The 24,230-nt window shown below is 32.8% G+C and overlaps 2 protein-coding genes across 2 annotated transcripts; one reads left to right on the top strand and one right to left on the bottom strand.

Annotated features, from left to right (window-relative positions):
* Positions 1–1,055: 1,055 nt before the first annotated feature.
* Positions 1,056–12,534, top strand: LOC128157261 (uncharacterized). Its single transcript, XM_052819723.1, has 4 exons — positions 1,056–1,467; positions 2,077–2,127; positions 2,887–2,977; positions 11,372–12,534. The coding sequence occupies exons 2-4, from the start codon at positions 2,079–2,081 to the stop codon at positions 12,048–12,050; spliced, it is 819 nt and encodes a 272-aa protein (XP_052675683.1). The 5' UTR covers positions 1,056–1,467; positions 2,077–2,078; the 3' UTR covers positions 12,051–12,534.
* A 1,040-nt stretch (positions 12,535–13,574) lies between these two features.
* On the bottom strand, positions 13,575–19,691 carry LOC128155477 (perlucin-like). The gene is made up of 5 exons (XM_052817200.1): positions 19,562–19,691; positions 15,531–15,631; positions 14,490–14,592; positions 14,178–14,394; positions 13,575–13,667 (listed from the first exon to the last, which is right to left on the bottom strand). The coding sequence occupies exons 1-5, from the start codon at positions 19,596–19,598 to the stop codon at positions 13,628–13,630; spliced, it is 498 nt and encodes a 165-aa protein (XP_052673160.1). The 5' UTR covers positions 19,599–19,691; the 3' UTR covers positions 13,575–13,627.
* Positions 19,692–24,230: the final 4,539 nt, after the last annotated feature.

Raw genomic sequence — 24,230 nt, 5'->3', positions numbered from 1 at the left:
GTGCATTTTAATTAATTGTACAGTCGCTTGTTACATAGTTGTAGTTATTTGAATTTCCTTTTCCGACCAGTCCTTGAAATTTTGTCACAAGGGTATGTAAAACAGAAAGCCCAGAGTTCCTACTTGCCTGCTAGGATCAGCCTCGGGCATTTTGATGTACTCTTGGGATCAGCCCCGGGCACTTTGTTGTACCCCGGGCATTTTTATCAGTCTCGGGCATGTTGTTGTACTCTTGGAATCAGCCCCGGGCATTTTGTTGTACTTCTGGGGTCAGCCCCATACACTTTCTTGTACTTCTTTGATCAGCTCCGTGCTCTATGAAGTATTTCTGGAAAAAGCCTCGGGTATTTTTGTAGTCCTGGGACCAGTCTCTGGTACTTTGTTGCGCTCCTGGAATCAGTAGTATAAAGGATCATCCCGGAGTACTAGTATTTCTTCTGCCATTAGATGTTTTGTAGTAGTATTTTTAGAAGTCAAGCTTAATTGTTGGCTGTAAAAGTTTATGTTTGTAGAAATGAGTCGCCACCTAGGTGCGATTTTCATAAAAGACATGAGTTTATCAAATATGAGAGAACGACATCAGAACGATGAGAGATAGAAGAACTGGCTCTCAAAACATGAACACTATACAACAATTTTAAATGATTACCAATACATGTAGCAAAATATTTGTTAGCACTTGTTTCAATAAATGCTGTCCAACGTTAAGATGTTTAACAATGTATATCGATACCGGAAATTATGCACGAGGATTGATATAAAAATATGGATTGTATACAATTATGTTTGTATATATAGTTTGCCTAATTGTTAATTATGATGGTTAAATATAGACTCTGGCCTATTGACTGACGCTTCACTAATTGCTGTAGATTTAATTACAGGAGGCTTTTAAATATCTAATAATACTATATATAAGCATGGGAAATTTTATACTTGCTGAAAAAATCTACTAAGTATTAATCAAAGGAAATAATTAAAATATGTAAATAAAAAAATAGAATGCTATATCCTAATAAAAGACCCAAAGCGGGAAGTTCGTCCCTCTGTGTTATTTAACAGGATCGGGAAACGTTCTAGTTTTTAGTGTTTATCCTCGAGCTGTGTCTGCATAGAACTTTCTGTAAATGGGAGGTGCTCTTTACCAAACTATATCTGTAGATATTAACGTATGACCATATCATTAGTTGTTGTTGTTGTTGTTGTTGTTGTTTTTCACTTTTATGGCAATGGCAACGTCATTACCAATCTGAGGAAGCACAGGTAAAACATCTGTTAAACTGTTACAGGTAAGTACAGTCAGATTCCATTGAAATAAATGAATATTAATGAGAAGTGTGTCTACATCACACATACTTACTATGACACGTTTTATACTCATATGTTGCAAAAGCAAACTGTTCCCTAGGCATCCAAGCACTGGCACGATAAGAACCTTCTGTGTTTAGTAAGTGGCCCAATGAGTGGGTGAATGGTCCATTTTACGAACGCCTAATTTTTTCAAGATTCCAACACTTAACCTTGCGTTTAGAATGGATGTAGGCACTGAATTTATCGTTAAAGCTGCATTTACTTTGAAGTTTGACTTTAGACGTGTATTTTTCTTAATTGTACCAATCAGTCTTGGAATCTTGATATATGATAGAACCATTTTAACAAGTCCTTGGACTTTCATTAGGGCGTGGCTACATGTATCTATTTCTTGCGTCACAACAAGTTTAAAATGACGCGATTTCAAGCGAAATATGCACCGATTGCATAGTCTTAGCTCACAAGATTTCAAAGAGCCGTGCATGGCTGAGTGGCCAGGAATGAAATTGACAGGCTTACGCCACAGTGCTGTTTAACACAACTACCCAAAGTCCAAGCTCTTTTTAAAATGGTTCTAATGTGAGGAGAATTGTTGTCTGTAATCAATTATTAGTGAATATTTTAATTGCGAATATTAAGATTCATTGTTTTAATTCCTTAACTTTAGCTATAAGAATTTTGCAAAATGCCTTTAAAAATTTTGATGAACAGTGAAAAATTTATTTCGTTATTAGTTATATATACTTTGCGTCTTTTGTTTTTTAGTAATGTCTACGGAAAAAGCCGTGATCGAAATTCAAAAATCTCAGAGTTTGGGTGAGGAAGAGTTTTGCTCTTATATCTTAATTCTACGTCTCATCATAAGACTAATTAAAATATCTATTATTAATTGTTATATTGCGTATACATTGACGTAGAGGAGTTCTTTTAACTCTAATTACGTATATTGCAATGGGAAGTGAAAAGTGCACTACACACGCACACTACAAGATCTCAGTGATATGGTGAAAAAAGGGATTACTATCAATTTTAACACTTACAAATAGAAATAGCATTTTATTAGACAATTTTTAATCTTTCATTTAATATTAGTATAAAAACGTTTTTGTACTGACACAAATCAATATCAACAGCGTTTTTAAATTACAAAAATACAGATGTTTAGGAAATTTTAGCAACTTTTGACAGTCAATATGCAATATTGTTCGTAATAAAATTGTATTAAATAAGTATTCACGATACCTGCACCCAGAATGTCAGGTGTGAAAGGAGTTTCCCTCGTTTGCTCATTTCAACTTTGTGTCCTTTGGTTTGATTCGTTTTATTAACGACAGTTAAAAAGAATCTAAAAAAACAAAACCCAATGGTTCTTATAGCATATTTAACTTTTTAGTGGAATTGTTTCTGATTTAACTGAATTGAAATCAATTTTTAAAAAAAAAATAGTTTCTGACGGTCAGTTACACGTAGCTTATGAGGGACTGACTTTTGGTTTCCGACTATGATGCACAGCAAGAACAGAATATTGTGTCTTCGATTTATTGTACATTGTATTCTTTTTTTTTTAATTGACAGGTCTAGGTTTTGTTGTTCTATGCGCCGGAATATTCCTGATAGTATTCAACATTCTGTGTGTTTTCATTTTCTACCGGAAGTGGAAGAAAAGGTAAATGCTTAACCTGCACGTATACCAGAGAACAGTAACTAAATTATATATATTAAAAAAAAAAGACCACTGTCAGCAATGCTCCATCAACCCTAGCATAGTGTAGTTGACCAGAGAAGGGAATTTGTGTGAATTTTGCGTTCATATGCACATTTTTATCCCATAAAACTCCGATAAAATATAGAAACCACAACAATTATAAAAGCAATTTATGTAATAAATGTGTAAGTAAATGGAAAGAAAATTGTGACAAAAACTGTCTGAACTGTAATGTAGAAGAAGACATGGTTTTCCAGCATATTGCAACAAAAACACGTCAGCTTATAGTTCAAAATTTACTTGTAAATGAATGCCATTTTGTCTAAAATATTTTGTAACGGAAAAATTTAACTCTAAAGGTGACCAGACATTTAGATTGTAAAACTGGTAGGGGGATTCTCTGGACATTTAAACTGTTATTCCCCCTACGCATCTAACAGAGAAATACATGTACATACTGTTACATAAACCTGCTAAATACTTATATGTACAAATCTAAATATATGTATGATATCTATATATTTTTCATGTAACAACCTGGTTGTTTTTCCTTCTATCTTTGCTGTATTAATGACATACTTAGCATGAAACATTTCATATGCGGAAATTTACTTGTAAATGAATATTTTTCTCCTTTTTTTCATGCTAAACTGTAGTACAAAAAAGTTCCAAAATGTATGTTGCACTAAGCCTCTGCGCAGGCCCACTACCTTCAGTTTTGTTACATATATATGTTTGAAAAAAAGCAATTCTTATCAAGTTTCAATTCCAATATCGTTCACAAATTTCGGTGAACTTCGCAAAATTTTATGAAACCTGAAACTGGCACACAGATACGTGTGAAGGAATTAAAAACTGGAAATGCAAAACGCCCATGGTACTTTGAAAAATATCATCCATATTTTGAAACGTTTATTGTCAAATAAACTATTGGTAAAAGTTTGTTTAAAAAAAGAGGTTCAGGCAAAAGGAAACCTCTTATTATCGTATTCCGTTAGTTCTTTAACAAACGGATGTTTCAGAAACTGCTATAAATGTCACATTATTTTACACAAATTCATTTATTTTTCTTGTACTAATGACAACTGTATTACATAATTGTAGTCTTTTGTTTTCTCAACCTGTATATGTAACAGTAAATGTTATTATCTGTACGTGCACAAGTTCTCCTGTAAATACACTACCACCTCATGTTATACATATGTTATACTGATAAGCTGTAAAGCTTAAAGAAATAAAGAATTGATAATAAACTGTTACCCCTACATAAAAAACCAGTGTATAATTAGAAAGGTGGTACATGTATATTTATTCGTATAATTTCCATAATTAACGTCAGGATCCCGTGTGTAATGTGTGACTTCATATAAATAATGACTAGGTCGCAATGTGTGAAAGCAACTAAGGGGTAGTATTTGTCCTTAAAAAAATAATCATTTGCAATTACAAGTAATTTTATTAAACAACTATATATACATATGTAGGAGCATATTGACCTTGTTATATGGGGGCATTATAGTTTTATATGCAAGCGCAAAACCAACGTATTGGTGCCGCACACATGGGTTTTAGAAGGAAACATAAACAACTTCCTCCAGGAAATCAAAATATAAATTCTGTGAGTTAGGAAATTGCAAGAAATATAATTATCACTGTTTATTCTTAAATCTTACTAAATTTCCTGGGAAATAATTTTTTTTATAATCATGAGGATGCGAATTTAAAAGCCAAGGCTAAAGTTCTTAACATTGTTTAAAATAAAAAGTAGATATAGTGTGTGTGTATATATATACACTGGAAAGGGGGGGGGGGGAGAGAGAGAGAGAGAGAGAGAGAGAGAGAGAGAGAGAGACTTCCGGGGCGTGAAAACTGGGGCGCTGGAGCCCTTAAATAAAGTGTATTTCGTGGTGCTACGAAACTGAAAACGACCAATTTTCAAGAAAAAAAAATCATATAAAGTATACCATAACAAAGGATATCTGTAAATTGACGCTAGATTTTTCTTTATTGATTATTAAAATAGAATATATCTTATAGGGAAATCCGCGTGAATATAAGTACTATGGGAAAAAACCATACAGTTGTATATTTAATCTTTTAGAGCTTGCAGTTGCTCCATATCCTATCAAATCACCATGAATCATTGTAAATTGAATACAAATTTTCTGTGAAAAATAATTGAAAATACGGGAGTCCCTCTTTTTCACATTTTAATTTGACTAAATAATAGATTGACAAATATTTTTTTTATGTAAATTATAAAACAATGTATATGGTAAGAAAATAATTGATTAAAAATACTCTACGAGATGTCGCATTGAAACACCATATTTTGTCGCCGCAAAAACTCTGACCAAGGTTTAAGGTATACTGTGTAGCACAAAATACACGCGAAATCATATTAAACACAAAACAGTATCCTATTGTCTTTTATGAATTTTCAATCGAAAGTTGAAAATGATTATATGACAAATTGAACTTTAGATTGAAAATTAATAAGACACTATTAAGCGCTGTCAAGGAAAATTATATTGAAATAATATCAGTATATAAAGAGACAATATTCTTAGGACGCGTTATAAATAATAAGTCACCAATTGTGCTTGTACAAACAGTAGATGCCCATCGTGTGGATGACATCTTCATGACGACAGCTTCAAATTATTAAGAATGTTTTAACCCACTCACGCGTTGAAACCAAAGCGGCTTGGTGTGGTATTAGGTTACACGAATATATCTCATGCAGCAAATTGCTATTTGGACGTTTAAGCTCTGAAACCCTCAGAAAAAAATTGACTGATGACGTCATATTATCGGGAGGGGGTGTTGACGCGAAAACAGAGGTCAACATCTGGTGACGATATTATATCTGAATCAAAGTACCGAAGAACTGACTGGAGTTGGTTTTATCGATTATTTTTTATTTTAGAATCAACGATATGTTATTTTGCATGGCAAGTAGTTTCCTATATGTATTTGAATTATGCACATTTTTTAATAAATGGATTGTTTTCAGACAAGAATTTCGCGAAAACCCCATATGAATCATGTTGTGTAATATTCAAAGAATAAATTCCATTAAACTACATATCAGTTACCGATATTTCAAAGAAATAGTATAGATCCAAGCAATATTTAACTCTAGTCTCGTTCAACCAGACGCTCGGCTGTCTCCGTTAATCTACGATAAGCATTTACGGATAATATTGAACTTTGGCGTAGGAATACAAACAATGTACGACAACAAAAAATATATAAATTGTTCGTACCATTTAAAATTTGACTATTTATCAGGCATCTATAGATATGTTTCCTTGAAAAAAAATGTTTTAGAATACATTACATCGAATTTGTCGATTATTTTCAAGGACTAAATTTTAGTTTGTGCTTAGGCCCAAACACTGTTTCACTTACGGTTTGCCTGAGAAACTGCATAGGAGAGTTGATTTAAAATCAACTCCCAAAAGTAGTTATTTTTTTATGGCGCAAATTACGGGCCAGTGCTCCTTTGGTTGAAAATGTTAGTAAAACGCGCAAGTCCGGAAATTATTTTGCCACCGTAACACCCCCCCCCCCCCCCCGGAAAATATCAGGTTTACTAAGTCAAATCTTCGATCGTGTCTTCATGAGCACAACTCTTTTTTTCTTTAATACATACTATTAACTATACATTCAATTAAATTAAGGCGTTTAAATTTAAGAGTATTTTTATTGCAATTATTCCTTATATATATATATATATATATATATATATATATATATATATATATATATATATATATATATATATATATATATATATATATATATACACACACACACACACACACACACACACACACACACACTTAAGATTTATATATATTTTTATCAACCATTGTCATCATAAAAATATTACTTGATAAGCAACATCATCAAATTCCTTCTATTGTAACATACAACAATGCAGAAAAGGTATAAACAATTCGAACAAAATGAATAACCAAATACTCTTATGTACGAAAGCCGAGAAGGATCATTCGAGATTCGAGATTCGAAATACGAGATTCGAAATACGAGATTCGAGATTCGAAATTCGAGATTCAATATCTAAATTAACCAATCAAATCATGGATCTGAAACCTGTATCCTAGCAACATCAAACTGTTCTAAATAAAGATCATTCGTACATGCTCTTTCCTACAAATAAATGTCTTAATAGCTCTTATATAGTGGTTATAAAATGGTTAAATAAACATTGATGAATTAACCCCACACAGTATAAACTATTAAATTAGAAATAACACTGTTGGCTTTGCGAATCTAAGTGGTTTTGTTTGCCCTGTATGTATTTCCCCCCGAACAATTTTAACCCGAAGTGTATTCGCCCCAACTGTGTAAAAATCGGCTCGCGAAGAAAAATCTGTTTAATCTAAATGTTTAAGCTATGAAACGAAACTCAAAAAAATAATCGACATGTCAAAATATAGGTTATGATAAAGTTTTAAACCATAGAAGATATAATGATTTACAACCTCAAAGACAAAAATCCAGATAAGAATAGTGTATTGTAGGGTATGGCAATGCCATTGTCGATATGAGAGAGAGAGAGAGAGAGAGAGAGAGAGAGAGAGAGAGAGAGAGAGAGAGAGACAGACAGACAGACAGACAGACAGACACAGAGAGAGTTTTGTAGTGTCAAATTCAGTTTGATTTAGAATTTGAAATTGATTTGATTTGTTACAAGCATATATAGACAATAATTAAGCCTCTAAAACGAGAAAAGAGAGGAGGTAGCTAGGGTAGGGCAGATCAACTAGCAAGCTTTAATTTTAACGGTGTTAGCGCACCTGTGATATACATCGACTCTCTCTCTCTCTCTCTCTCTCTCTCTCTCTCTCTCTCTCTCTCTCTCTCTCTCTCTCTCTCTCTCTCTCTCTCTCTCTCCCATCAGCTAGCATTTTCTTTTCCGTGAGGGGGTTTGGGGTATTTGTGATGTCTTACATTAGCTAGCGAAAATGATAAAAAAAAAAACATGAAATTTTCTTTAAATTGTGTGCGGATGTTGTACGCCAATAATCTGTTTTCAGTATATACATTTCAAGAGGGGTTGGGGGGGGGGGGCGGCTATATAGTCCTAATTAATCTTTCAGTTATTCTGTCCCCACTTTGTTTTCTCTTCGTTTTCCAGGTTTTTTTTTATTTGGCTCGGCAAATTAATATAAAACTTTCTGTGTAGCTCCATAACGATGCACTGTAGATAAATTATGAGAAGTTTTACTTTTGATAAACAGGTACATATCCGTACTTGATTTTTAATTTGACTCTTATAATCGGATTGAATATTCCAATAATTATAGGGTAGGAAAGAGTAGACGGGACTTTTTTGCGCATATCCTACTGTACCATTCATTCAACACAGGTATTAGCACTCATCGAGTTCGATTTGCTTTCCTTTTCTTTCATCCACTGGATTTAAAGCTATTAATTTTTGAAAATATTTTGAATTTATGGCCTGATTAATAAATTAGAGCTGCGCTGGTGCATATATTTACTCAAATGGACCAAAATATAACCAAATGAATCTAAAAGTTTTGACAAAATTAGTTTTAAACGTACATGTACGACTCTTTTTTTCAATTCTAATCGGGTATGTCCTTTAGAAAAATCTTGAACCACACACATTTTAGCAAATAAAACGACAATTGTTTCATTTTTTATGGAAAGGGAGGTGGTGCCGGTAAAGGACATGTATTGCTTGTGGCAGTTGTGCTATACTCTCATTTGTTATAATAGGTACATGTAATACTACATATTGATATAAAATGAAAGTTTCCAATTACACTGTGCATAGCTTCTATCACGCGTTTTGACCCGTGCGATAGTTTAAAACAATTTTCAAAGCATTTAATGTAATTCAACCGATCATTTTTGAAATTTAATTTTCTGGATCCCCGCCTGATACGTCAGCCTTCTTGTATATTAGAATTACATGTACGTTGACCATATGTACACATTAACTTAATCGGCTATGTTATGGGACGATAACATTTTATATCAATGTTTTTGCAGGATATGTAACAAATAACAGCCTATTTGTGGATTTTTGCACTGACTATTTGAGATAATTTGCCGCCATCTTATATGCATTCCACACACCACTCACAGCTTCTTTATTTGGTGTTCTGTGTGTATGGCGACAAATTGGTAAATTTGCACCACTCACCCCTTGTAGCTTCATCCTGATTACATTTTATCTGGCTAAGTGTAATGTAGTAGTATATTAAATACACACATCTTTGTTTGCAGTGCTTATTTACATCTTTAGAGATTTACTTACAAAAAAAGTAAACATTTGTATGACTTATATGTAATTATTGTCAATTTTGGTGCGGTGGGGGGTAGGGGGATAGGAAACTACAGAGAAACTTAACTTGGCTGTGAAACATATGCTTTTATTCTTTCTTGTTGATATATCAATGAATGAATTATAACAAAATATATGTACAACAATTAATTTTGAAATATTCATGCACAATCAGATAAAGGGTTTTACTGTTCTCTGCACAAGAAATCGGCAATGTGAACAAATTGGCACCCTATCATCCCTACCTTTAATTGTAGAGAGTAGGTATCCTTTTATATTGAAAACAATTCCAAAAGTAAGACTCATAATAAGTTGTTTACTGAGGAAAAGGAAAAAAAATTGTATTTATTAATAATTCCGTATGATGTGATAATATCTCAATGATTTGTTTATCATCATAGTACTAGTGTATCACTGCATACATAAATACGATAAGTAATGCTTATATTTATTAGTGAAACAGGACAGATTATTTATATTTAGATTATTTAGATACATGTACTAATCTTCATGCGGGGATCTAGAAAGGAGGGGGTCAGGGGATCTGGACCCCCTCCTCGGGAAAATTGGAGCTTATTAAATTTACATACTAAAATTTTTTAAATTTGGCCTAGGACCCCCTACAGAAAAATTAGCTACTCTTATGAAGTTTTCTACCATAACCGCATTTTTACACAAAAGGAGTGAATAAACCCGGGTTTTAAACTATTACTGGTGGTGAAATACCTTAGGGTTCAAATGCATCAGGTGGAAATGCACCAGAATCACTTAGATCCGCGAAGCACACTGCATTATTACTAGTCTAATTAGATATTCTGTGTAAAAGTAAATACAAATAATTATTTAGTTAGGTAGGGAGAAGTGAACATAGCATTCATTTGTATATAAGAGCATGTACGTATGATTTTTATTTAGAACAGTTTGATGTCGCTAGGATACATATTTTCAGATCCTTGATTTGATTGGTTAATTTAGATATTGAATCTCGAATCTCGTATTTCGAATCTCGAATCTCGAATGATCCTTCTCGGCTTTCGTACTTATGTCCATTAAAATATCAAACATCTAAGATGATTACCGTATTTTTATTGTATTGTATTGAATTGTTTTTTTGACGAAATTTACAGAAATTAATAATTAAGCTTGTGTATATACATGTACAAAATACATGTAAATTACACACACACGCAAAAAACAAAACAAAACAGCGCTCTTGATATTAATACTAGTATAAAATATGTTTATCTATGTAGTATACTGGTTATCATACAAAGTTAAAGCCTCAGTCACAACTGGCGGTAAGTGCTTCTATGGGCGGTCTGCGAGCGGATTTTGATGAAAATCTTGCAAGACACGCAAGTGCATCTTGTGCATCTTACGATTTTGTAAGGATGTACGCTTCCAGGATGTATAAAAATAATAATTCAATAAAAGAATTACGAACAGAATCCATATTAAGTAAAGAGCACTGATAGTATTACCATTCACCAAAATACCACCAAATAAAAGAGTTTTTAAGGTCATTTCAGAACCAAAGAAGGGGTTCTGTCTGGCATAGTTACAGATTTTGTTAACAATGCTATAAAATGTGTAAAAGTAGCACACAATGCGGTAAAAGCTAGTTGCTAAGGGTACCCAAAATGTATAAACCTTGGGAAAATGATTTTAAGCCACTTGTATATGCTGCATCAAAGGTTTACTTTGAAATTTAGTACATATGTATTACATCAACGTCAATTTTTAAATAATAGAAAAGGTAACCATAAAACATTTCATTTTTTTGGGGCCAAATACTTAAGATCTACCATTAAGAATACGAACACTATGTGATTTAGTAAATTATTTTTCAGCACTTATAAAGAGCTCGGGATAACATTACTTTCCCCATGATCTTTCCAAAGGATAATGCATAATCGGCCTACAACTAATATGCTTGTCGTCTAGTAATATCTCTAAAATAATTTTTTTTTTTTTAAAACTTCATTTATTACTTTTTTTTTTGGTTGTAGACTGGTCAAATGTCGCTCTGAATATCAATGTAAAGGACGATCGGAATATCTCAGCAAACACAAACCTCCGAAAGCCACCACAACCTTTAAGAGATGGAAGTCACGTATTGGGTCACGATTTGGAGTTCGTTTGAAGAAAAATTACTCAATGAACAACAGAAATACCTATGAAAAAGGACCCGTTTTAATTAATGCCCAAAACGTACACGTACATCATGGGGACAAGATGGAAGAGGTCAATTCACCGAAGCGTGTCCGTCACACCGCGATCAAGCGTAACATTGGTCCTGGAAATGATATCTCATCCAAAAGGACAGATTTTATAAAACCGGAAATTTCTGATATTTCCGATGTGTACAGTGTAGTGAGAAAAGACTATTTGTTGCGCACAGGATCTCCGAAGGATTCAGTGACCGAAAATGGTGTTCAGACGAGAGAAAATGTCGGACGGGTGAGGGTAGGTACGAACACTGACCAGGAGGGTAAGGAAATGGACAAACCAGAAGAAGACTGCAAATTGTCAGATACTTCGAAAAAATCAAATCAGAAGCTAGATTCAGGGCAGGGACCTGATACTTCCCGTGATATACAAACTTTGAGTACCTTGTTTGAGATTCATTCTGAACACGTGATTAAAACACTATCCAGACTGAAAAGTTTGGAGAGAAAGGGAAACTGACAGAAACAATTTTGTCTATTGGAGGTCATAAAAACTTAACTCATTGTTTCAGAACAAACGTTAACTTTCCTACGAAGTCTGATATGATTATATCAAGTGAAGAAGATCTGAAACACTTCTTCGTTTCATAAAAAAGTATGTTGCCTGACAAAGATTGATAGAACAAGACCCCACACCGTTGAGTTTTAATCTTGTTGTGTCAATAAACATCTATATATTTTACAACTAAGTTCCTAAGTAATACCATGACAATACGTAAAAAAATATGTAAAAACTGAAAAGCAACCGGAAACTAGTATTGGTAAAATAATATTTTTATGTTTTGACAAAGCTCACGAGGAAAACCGAGTAAATTGTAAAAATGGCGGAAATTAATGTTCTACGAATTCATTAAAACTTCCCCTTTTTTACCATCACAACCAAAGTTGCTCTCTTTGGCTGAACTATTACGCATAACACACTATTTATTCTTCTACACGCTACATGCGCGGATCCGGACCCCCCCCCCCTTGTAAAATTCAAATTTCTTTAAATTACATTATAAAAATAACAAAAATATGCCTAGTACCCCCCCCCCCCCCCCCCCCCGCCAAACTGAAATAACCGTTGGACCCCCATCCCTTGGAAAATTTTTCTGGATCCGCGCATGCGCTATTAATATTTTCACTGGTTTGGTCACATATTGTACAGAGTAACTACCAGTAACAAAGATCCTCAACTATTTGTTATTCGACAGAAAGACAGAAAAGTAGATGTTTCTGGCCTTTTCACATCCTCCATATTTTGTATACTAACACCCTCGATATTTTTAACATATTTCCAACTTTATTTAACACCTGCTTTGTCTCAAATGATGTCTTTTCCGCGATCATGTGAATGTTTATCACAACGTGTTGCTCCATGAATTTTAACAGACAGGCGTTGATACATGATTTTATTTTTATCACACCTGCGCATCAGGCAGGCTCATATATGGACACGTTCCCCCTACAACCTTTTTTCAAATTTTTGTCTTAAAAATTTCTCAGAAACGATAGGATTCTCTGCAACCTCATTCGTATTTTAATAGATATTGTGAAATTTTGGTACACGTATATATTTCGGAGATTGGCATTCCGTGTATACAATAAAATTGTATTTTTCATATTGGCAATAACCTGTTTTCTGAAACTTATCCAAAAATTTAAGACAATATGAATCAAAGTATTGATGAGGTTGACAGGGAACCCTATCATTTCCAAAAATAACTCGGCAAAAATTATGAAAAAGAAAAGGGTGGGGTGAAACAAATATGACGTTTTATATGTGTTTTTAATAAGCTTTTTTTTAGTGACCGGATTTATTACACAAAAAAACTTGTTGAAATGATAATTCATATTTTTGAGATCAAGGGTAGTTATTATCTTTTCATGTAAAATACATGTAATTATATATCAATTCGTACAGTATATCTTCATTTGAAACATCAGCTGCATCATGAAAAATTTGTCATCAGAACCAAGCAATAAAGGACAAACAGTAATGTTCTGATCATTATCAGCAGAGCAGTAACAAACCACTGTATGATTTTTATTTCATCATTTTCCGATTACCAGACTGCCAGTAGACTCTACCAATCTGTAATAGAAAATGTACTGAATAAGTCTGAGTTCAAGTTCTAAGAAGTCTAAACAGCATCTAGTTATGCTCTTGCCTTTGTCAAAACCTTTTTATAATATGAATTCTGAAGGTGTCTAGATGTAAAACAAAGGTAAGAGGAGGGGTTTATCATATTTCTGATCTCATTGCTAAAGGAGAATGTCCAACGAATGCTATTATATTCGAATAATACAATTAGTGTAAAGTCTAGTCGATATCATCATTGTGTAATAATCGGATTTAGGTATATAGTGTTTGTAAACAAGTATCGTATTAGTATTCATGGATTGTAAATTAAATATAAGCCTGCTCTCTCATTTTAATTCTTACTTTGTGTAATAAACCAAAACGATAACAAAATTTTTAAAAAATTTAAAAAACGTTTAAAAGGTTTGCATCTCAACAAAGATAAAATACTTGCGCAGCTGTATGCGAAAACATAAGTGAATTGGATACTATAGACATTGTGCATTAGCGTACTGCACTTACGATAATTCACAAATAAAGCTCATTCGGTGATCGCATTTTTCGTCATTCCAAAGAAATCTTTCATCCTTAAAGAGTTCCAAGCAGTCCTCGTTTCCATGGTAATCATCTGGAAATCCAGGGGCCCAGTGGGAGTAGGTAAAGCTGTGTCCAGAAGTTATCCATATCCACTTCCCTTCCTCAACAGCGTCAGTACCCCCGATCCAAAACCCGTGAGAATCTTATAACAAAATGGACCTGTGGTCGTGTACTTAAAATAATAGCTGCGTACAGGTATATAATCATGAAATTAAGCTGATCATAAAGGGTGTATACCTCTATTTTCATGCGTGTGAATTCTAGCCTGGCTTTGTAGGAACGTCCCCTCCTCTTGTGTCTCTATTTCCGCCAGATTGGAATGCAGCAGACGACAGAAAAACTACAAAAACAGTAGAAATATATCAAAGTTATTACACGTATCGAGGTATAATTCAATTTAATGAACGAAATTCGGCATGTTATAATATGAATTACCATAAAAAGATTTTATTGTAGTTTTTTCTTCAGAAACGTAATAATATGTGAAAAACGAGGCTGGATGGTCGAGAATATTTGATAAAAATGTTCTACTGGGGAATTGGTGGTAAGATGAATTCATATTACAAATGATGAGGGTTTCAATAAATGATAATTTTACTGAACGAAAGTTTATTTTACTCTTCCAACATGTTAGTATTATTCTTCGAATTTTATGGGGTGGTCATTAAAGCCGGACACATTATCAAATCCAGTAAAGTCCGAAGGGTTTAATTTTATAAAAGATTTGATCGCGCACCGCGGCCGAATGTAATGATCAAAGTCAGTAAAGTCAAAGAATGATTCCTTTTCACTTTTTTATCATGCAAATCCCCGCTGTATTCTAACGGTGAGCGTCATTTGACACCGATCTATTTCCATATTCAAATGATTCATTTAAGATTTTAAAAAAATTCTAAATGAAGTCAATCGTTAGTTTTTGCAGTAAAACAAGAAAAACCAACGGAAGTCGCCGTATCATTTCTTTGATTTACCAACTGATTAATTTAGTGACTGGTAAAATGCTGCCGAGACATAATAAAAGAAGACTACTAGTAGTGTTTCAACATAAAAATACCATTCGCACTTTTTAATTTTAATTTATAGTTATAATAGATGCAAGCTACTCAATTAATTCAATTGCAACTAACATCTGTATAACCAAAACAGTTTTTATTTTAAGGAAACGTGAATGTTTTTTCCACAGCCCACGTTTTACCAGTGAAACATGAGAGACAATATCACAGAAAGTAAAATTAAAAAAAGGTTCTTAAAAACAAGAAAGGTAAATACTGTCCTGACCTCTGATTCTGTCCAGTCGTTAGCGACATGGGTGACGAACAGGTAGCATGATGAATCTCGCCTCGTCCACCCGTGGGGGCACTCGGACTGGGGCGTCACCGCTGAAAAACACAAGTACATACAGAATCTTAGGACGCAATGACGCGCTGAAACGCGTACGACGGATACCTCTTTATCGGACCATTGTCTTGTTAAAATGGGATCATTAAAATTTTTGCCTAGCGTGATACAGTTATTGAGACTGTCATTTATTTTTAACACATCTAATAATAGAAGACAAAACTTTTTTAAATGTTCATTTTTAACATGCAAGGTAACCAAGTTCCAAACTCTCTCCTATAATTCTTTAAAGACATTTTCTGCGTTTATTCCCCACACACATGCAAGTAATAATAATCAAAATAGAAAATAAAAAAAAACATTTTTTTACATATCCCATCCTTTACTTCTAGATCTTAAACACAGTGTGCTCTTTAATACGTTCGTATATATAATCTCGATTACCTTTTATAAATACCATTCTTATAGCATTTTCAATTCTATTTTAGCGTTCAAATTCAAAATAGAGAGTCTTTCGTTATTGAATTGTTTAATTGTATTGAAATAAAGAAATTTCATTTCACACTATTTTCATCTGATATCTAATATTTCAACAAATCAGTAGGGTTTAATACAAAACTGTGATGAAATTATGGATTTCATGCGTTTACTTGCGACAGCTTTACATACACTTGTATTACGTAAACCCCATTAAAGTTAGTTTTAACAAGAAAGTGAGACCCAAGTACAATAGTACCTTAATTACCCAAGAAATTGTCAGGTTTATTAAGGTCTTTTTACATACAAAACTATTTGGAATACCTTTCATAACTTTAAAAATTTATAATTCATTCTTTTATATAGTCTCTAATACAAAGACTTCTTTCTTTATTTAGGGTCGTGAAATCAAGGCGATAGAGGAAGGGGGCGATATATAAAACAGATATCATGATAGATTTTTTCTAAAGGAATGAAAGCAGTTGAGATGGATACACAGATTTATTAATTAAAAAATGTTTTGATTATTTAAAAAAAAAAGTTTCAGAAGTTTACTAACCAATGAGTTATACCATAAAGGACAAATGGGATGAAAATGTGTCAAATGGGACTGAAATGGGTCAAATGGATCAATCAGGTGACCTAGAAAATTCATTTTGTGAACGGGTGTTTGTAGTCGTATTGTCTTTGATTTAATAGGGGTTTTTTTTCTCGCAAAATTTAAAAGTCTTAAAAAACAGAAGAAACGCACAAATTCTTTTCACTCTTAAAAAAGAATAAAAGGTCAATTCTGGATTTGTTTTCCCTCTGAAAGATTTCAAAGTGTTTCATTGCTGGTTAGTATTCTTCGGGGAAATGTTTCCGTCTCAACCTTTCCTTTATATTACTATTTTACGCGTAAACATGTATGGGCTTGAAATATACTTAAATCTCTGAGGCGACACAAAAGTGCATTACATTGAAACTGCCTGTCATGCGAAAAAAATGCAAGTATTTTCCTTCATTCATTCTTTCTCCATTCAATTTTGTGTTTCATCTTCACCAACAAAACGAGTCGCTCTCATTTTACCAAGAAAGTTTTAGTTGCTTCGAAACATATTGAACATTTTCCTTATTTTTTTAATTTTCACTAAATGAAATCAAGTTGCTGTACTCAGTGTCTAAAGTTATATCCACATCCGGTTTTTTTTTATATGCATGATCTACTTTGGAATTATGAGTTCACGGTAAATTAATTTTCGTGAATTTCGTTGTGTGTCCTCCATTGCCAAGAAATACATGTAATCTCATGAATTGCTTTCGATATGGTTTAATTAAATATATTGTTTTCATTCCGTAATTTTTCGCTGCGTTGTGTTTTTATAATATAAATGACGATTGGACGAAATTGAAAGAATCGATGGCATTTTCATTTGAGAAATGAACAGCATAATAAAAAGTTCACCGGGATATGAACTTGGTTGGTCACGTGATCAAATAGTGGCTTCTCAGAAGATTAATCACGTGCCAACATGTAAATATTTGAAATTGAGCTGGAGCCTACATAAAACCGACAGACAGTTAATTAACCTTTCGTTAGACTCTTTGTATTAACAAGTTCATATCCCGGCGAACTTTTTAACTAGCTGGTTTTTTTCCCTTAAATTGCATTATCTAATTACTTACTTTTTGGGTTTGAGTGTTTAATTTTGAAAGACGCAGAATAAAATTACAAACCTGAAAAAAACATGGATTGAAGTCATGATGCAACAGACACTATATCATGCATGAAATAGAATCGCAAGCTAGTTGACTATTGTTATGTAATCTAAATATTCTGTAACAACTATAAAAAAAAAACCCATCCAATATGGTGTTTTTTTATCAATCCAAAACATTACCTGAGCATGTAAAGCAGCTAAAATCGAGACTCTTCAAGACTGACATACCCCAACTGATATCATTTTTAGCCGGGCTCTGCTGAAAGCAGAGTCCTGGCTATAGGCAGGCAAATCGCCAATGTTACTATAAATAGCACAAGTAAACAAAAAACCAAACAGCGTCAAGGTAAAGCTTCCGCTTTACCAAATAGTTACACAAAGAGCCACGTTTTGTTAAAAGTGTTGGCATTTTGTTTCTTTTTTTTAAATATCGAATGAATTGTCTATCTTTTTTAGTTTTCTGATTAATAACGTGTTTTTAAAACATTACTATGCATTTTGGACACATACAATGCGCATGAATTTCCATGAACTACTTTGCTGCGCGATGAAGAAATGGGGATTGAATATATAATGCTTGTTGCAAAATTCAGGCAGCAACTATTGAACTTTTTAACTTCTACTAGACAGACATATTTTTGTTTATAGCCGTTTACAAAATTTGGTCGCTCTCTGATGCTTTGCCGACATTAAAAGCATGAGAGAGAGAGAGAGAGAGAGAGAGAGAGAGAGAGAGAGAGAGAATGAGATTTTCAGTCTTTACTACACAATATGCATAAAGACACACCAAAAGAGCCCGGCTTTCAGTACTTCAGTACTTGATTATTTCTGGGTTTTATATGCTTTGTGGATTTACGTACATGTACATTATATATATGAAATATTTAGCGGAGTATTAATTTACGTTGGCGCAAAATATTTTGCAATACACTTTTACATGATTTCCTACAAAGTCTACCTGTTCAAAATTCCAATGTTTTAACAAAAGTAAGAGACGAGATCATTTGCTTCCACAAGCGTCTTTTGAAAAGCTAACATAGGCATTTTTAAAACAATAAGCAAGAATTCTGGTTAAAAAAAATTCAATTCGTTGGTTAACTTGCAAAATACTTTTCATATTTTCTTCCGATTTAACGCAAGTAGGCTCGACAGGTCTAGACATTTATAATCTTTCATTTTATAGCAACCAAAAATTATTCCTTGCGATGCAATAAAACATAGTTTTAGAGTCTAGAAAGAAATATAAAAAAAATAAAAGCAATTTATATTTCGTTTATTTATTATAAAATCCAGTTTTTATTACGATAAGCTGTAGCTAGCTTCCGGTGTAATGAAAGACCGGTTTTCACTCTGATATTGAAATGCTATTTGTATATTCTGACACATAATATATCTGATATGTGACTGACGCCGAAAGCCAAGCGCTACGTAATAAGAGCTAAATATAATTTAAAAATGTACTCATTGTAAAATTAATATACCTGTTGTCGATTTTTACCCGCGGTCGCTAATACTCGGTATAAAAATCGCACAAATTGTGATAATGAAAGTGCAACATTTTCCTAACTTGACTGGGGTTTTTTCATCAGTTTCATTTTTTTTTGGTCATTAAGGTTTCTTCTCCTTAACATTCTCAACCGGCAATTCGTATCTCTTCTCTTTTGTTTTTTATTTATGATGAGATTATATGCTATTTACCTTATCATAAATATAACAGAACCTAATATTAGCTTTATAACTTGCTCACTTTAAACCATTTTTGTGAGATTGGTCGCAAAATTAAAAGAAACTCACCTTGAAAAAGAGAGACTGCAAAGAGAATAAATATCATACTTATGACTTTATACGAAATGGCAGTTATAAAATCATGATCTATGCAATAGCGATGTATACCATCATTTCAACCCTGTTTTATCTCTTCTTAAAAGTAGGTCAGAACCGCGTATCTACGTAAAACAAAATAACTGGGACAAGTCTTATAGTTGCTTTCTTTGATGGTTCTTCTGGATATGAAAGTAGTGAGCAGTGCAGAAAAAAATAAAAACAATTTTTCTCTACAATGATAGCTTCTTTCATGGCCCGTATGAATCAAATAAATAAAAACTTAACACTGTAGGTCATCACATCTCTTTGAATATACTCTTACATTACTGACATTCAAATAGAGTAAAGACAATCTGATAACCCCCCCCCCCCCCCCAAGACGAGTGTAATGACAAAGGGTTGATTTTAATCAGGCTGGAGTACAAGCAATTGCAATGAAAAAGTTAATTCCTAAATAAAAATCACAAAGTCAATATCGATACTAGTATGGTTCGCCTAAAATAAACTTTTAAAAGTGCAGAAAAAAGCATAATTCAACAAGAAGAACATTATCTATCACAAGAATCAAAATACTAGTAACCGATTTAAAATAATGAATACTCCATCAAATTTCCACTCAGATCTCATTACTTTACATAACAATTTATTTTTCATGTTTGTACTTTTAATGACAAGTTCTTTTGGGCGTAGACGGTGGATGATTTTGTAATGAGTTAAATTGTCGAAATTATATAAAATTCTTACTTATACATTTTCAATACAAAATATGGAGGTTACCATTTTTCCTGTACATTAAAGTGCATAAAAGGTCAACACTCCCGTTATTACGTTTGCAAAAAATTTAATAATAATTCATGTAAAAGTATAATGTAGACTCTTTGTATATTTTTCTTTTTTAAAAATATTTATTGGTTATTCATATTGCACATCGCATTTTGTAACGAACAAAGTTTACAGCAAATACGTTTTAAAGAAATGAAATTAAAACAAAACAAGCAAGTACTATACAACATATAAAAAATTTTTTAAGAGAAAACATCAGCACAAGCCCTTAAATAAATATAATTAAGGCTTGTTATTTAATTAATTTTATCAACAGTTTTTGATAAAACTTAAAAAGTTAGCTCGGTATTTCAGTGAAAATTCCCAGTGGTCGCTTTTTCTAAGGATCATCTTCTCCTGTAGTATCGCTCACAATCTGGAAAAAAGAAACAAACTTTACAATAATTACATCTGTGTGAATTTCTAAGACACAGGGTTGTGATAGCATACACTAACTTGGTTAATAATACTATGAATATAAATCTCCTTATGCAGAAGAACTGTGTATAGAGAAATAGAAAAACATTCAAATCTGAAAATTAAAATATATGGCATTTTTCTTTATTCAATAAAAGTTTATAGGTTAACAAATCTTTTATCATAAAATAATACTAGTAGTTAAATTTGATTGATTTTTTGTTCACCCAGACTCTTTAAATAGTTAAACTGCCACGAGTACTTTTTGTACTTTGATTAATATGCAATTGCAGCACCTGTCTAGCATCGGCTCGGCTGAGATCGCCTCGACACATTAATAGATTAACCAGCTGCTCCGGTCTCATGTCTGGGTACTTAGTTACCAGGCCCTGCAAAAAATTAATCAACATCTCTATATAAAAGTACTCGAATTTTGTGGTTTTCCCTACTTTCTTAATAATGACAGGAAAGGTGACAATATACGTGTACTAGGTGGAATTATTTTTAGTTTTAGGTAAAAAAGTTATCAATTTCTTTTAGTGCATGATAGTATCAAAATGAAAAAAGCAAATCGTAAAAAGTAAACTCATGTTACTTTAGGGTTTTAGCAATTTGGATTCTTTTTGACATTGAACACATGTATATTACTGTAAGTTCCAGGGACATCATGGAAGAGTCCCTCAATCGTAAAACCTCGGCCAGCATTGGTAAAACCTGGAACATGTCTTCCGTCTGCGGAGTAAGTAAAAAATCACACGTGAAAGGAACGTTTTATTATTGTGCAACAAGTATCAATTAAGTTGGTTTTGCTTTCTGGCCACAATGTGTATATGTATGACAATTTACAGTCGCTGAGTAAGCATCATCCGCGTACAGAATGATATATTTAATATAATAAGCCTTTCACTGACATTCTGATGACGCTAAAATTAACACCTGCAATTTATAATCAAAATTACACGTGACAAATGCGCAGGAGAGGTTTAGGGTACATATGGTACATGTTAGGACTTTGAGTTACTAATAAAAAGAACCCCTCAACGAATGTTTATTTATCATAATTATAATTAATAACATTTTCACCGAAACATGATCATATCATTTTATACGAATAAACAAGTACTTCATAGGATGTCACTGGTACTGATCGATTCAATGTGACATTACATAATCTATTGTTTTGTAACTCCCATGCAAGATACAGACAATACTATATATATATATATATTTATCTCATACGTGTGGTGTATATTACCCGTGTGATAAACCTTTGCTATATCACACGGGTGATGCTATATCAAATACTTCCGGTCGGAACTACTTTTGACACAGCCCCTCGCTTCAACGCTTCAGTGACCTATTTTCGAAGATTTGCTAGTACTTTCAATATAACTATATCTACTACAAAAATTAATATAAAATTGATTTTGTCAAAGATTTAAATTACAAATATGAAGGAAACACATAACTGCGTAGCACAGGCGTCGGAACCGGGGGGCTATTGTGAGGTGGGGGGGGGGATAGTTAGCCCCCCCCCCCTTTTTTGTTATTCATAACCGTAACCACAAGACCCTTTTTTCTTGTTTGTCAAGATTTTTGATAAATTTAGCCCACTTCCAACTTTCAATTTTCTTTGTGAAGTTTATAAAACTACAAATTACATTAACTATCAAGAGTTCATCCTGACGACGCGATGAAAACGGAGCGCTCTGGTTGTGTTTATATACAAGAACTTACCGAAATAATGTTTCATGAGACTTTTATTCCACCACCAGTAAGCATCCTTATTCACTATTTTCAATTTAATCATAAGGCTAGCCTAGTGTTTGTTTTATTAAACATCATGCATCAACAACTGTTCCTCGTTCGAGTCAATTCAAACTAACGAGCATTCGCAACTTTGTGTATCACTGTATGTCAACAAAACTGATTATTCAAGTCTTCTAATCGGAATTTCCATTTAATCAAGTGAATAAGCTTTAAGAAAAATTATCTAGAGCTAAAAAATTATTTTAAGGTTTATTTCAGTGAAACTTTACATTAAAACAGTAAGATTTATCTCAGGAATGACGTACTAAATTGTATTGCGCAAGGTCACAATAGCCGCATAACACAACGTTGCATCATCGTTTTTAATCTTTGAAAAAAAAACAATTTGGGTCACACAAGGGACTGTCTCAAAAGCTTCATAATATAAATCAAATTGTATGAGATAAATAGAACATCTATAATTGTGTGATTTTATATTTGCTTTATCCAACTCGTTGAAATGGTTATATTCGCTCGGCAAGCCTCGCGAATATATACACCATTTCAACTCGTTGGATAAAGCAAATATAAAATCACACAATATAGATATCCTCTATATATATATATATATATATATATATATATATATATATATATATATATGATAAAACAATATAAATATTCATTCCTTTCAAACATCTACCAAGAAATATATAAAAAGTATTTATAACAAAGTAAATCACACCTGATGTCAGGTTCAAGTGATTTTCATTTTATTAAAGTTTTCTAATCAAACACTGATGTAGGATGATAAAATGATTTTATATATATATATATATATATATATATATATATATATATATATATATATATATATATATATATATATATATATATATATAATGCCGATGGGACGGAGTTGAAAGAACCGATGGAATTTTCATTTAAGAAACGAACAGCATACTAAAAACTTAACCGCGATAGGAACTTGGTTGGTCACGTGATCAAATCCTATGACTCTGGAAGTGCTTCTCAGATTTAATCACGTACCAACATGTAAATATTTGGAATTGAGCTGGTGCCTACACAATACCGACAGACAGTTAATTAATTTTTCGTTAGACTTTTTATATTAACAAGTTCATATATATGAACTTTTTAACTAGCTGTTTATTTCTTAAATAGCATTATGTAATTACTTACTCTCTGGACCTGAGTGCTTAATTTTGAAAGACGCAAAATAAAATTCAAAACCGATGAAAACATGGATTGAAGTCATGATGCAACAGACACTATCACGTGACTCAGCAAGAACACTTACATTATATCATGCATGAAATAGAAACGCAACTAGTCGACTATTGTTATGTATTTTAATATTTTTTGAAACAACTATAAAAAAAACCCATCCAATATGGTGATTTTAATTCAATCCAAAACATTACCTGAGCATGTAAAGCAGCTAAAATCGAGACTCTTCAAGACTGTACCCCAACTGATATCATTTTTATTTCTGGGTTTTATTTGCTTTGTGGATTTACATTATATAATATGAAATATTCAGCGGAGTATTTATTTACGTTGGCGCAAAATATTTTGCAATACACTTTTACATGATTTCTCACAAAGTCTACCTTTAAGGTGCCTCACT

Source organism: Crassostrea angulata, chromosome 1 (assembly GCF_025612915.1).
Source record: "Crassostrea angulata isolate pt1a10 chromosome 1, ASM2561291v2, whole genome shotgun sequence".
Taxonomy (NCBI): domain Eukaryota; kingdom Metazoa; phylum Mollusca; class Bivalvia; order Ostreida; family Ostreidae; genus Magallana; species Magallana angulata.
This window is presented reverse-complemented; position numbering and strand designations above follow the sequence as displayed.

Coding starts and splice junctions, on each gene's coding strand:
- LOC128155477 (XM_052817200.1), bottom strand. CDS start 19,598: ATGATATTTATTCTCTTTGCAGTCTCTCTTTTTCAAG. Junction 15,632..19,561: donor TGCAGTCTCTCTTTTTCAAG/GTGAGTTTCTTT, acceptor TGTGTTTTTCAG/CGGTGACGCCCCAGTCCGAG. Junction 14,593..15,530: donor ACGACTGGACAGAATCAGAG/GTCAGGACAGTA, acceptor CTGTTTTTGTAG/TTTTTCTGTCGTCTGCTGCA.
- LOC128157261 (XM_052819723.1), top strand. CDS start 2,079: ATGTCTACGGAAAAAGCCGTGATCGAAATTCAAAAATCTCAGAGTTTG. Junction 2,128..2,886: donor TCAAAAATCTCAGAGTTTGG/GTGAGGAAGAGT, acceptor TTTAATTGACAG/GTCTAGGTTTTGTTGTTCTA. Junction 2,978..11,371: donor TACCGGAAGTGGAAGAAAAG/GTAAATGCTTAA, acceptor TTTTGGTTGTAG/ACTGGTCAAATGTCGCTCTG.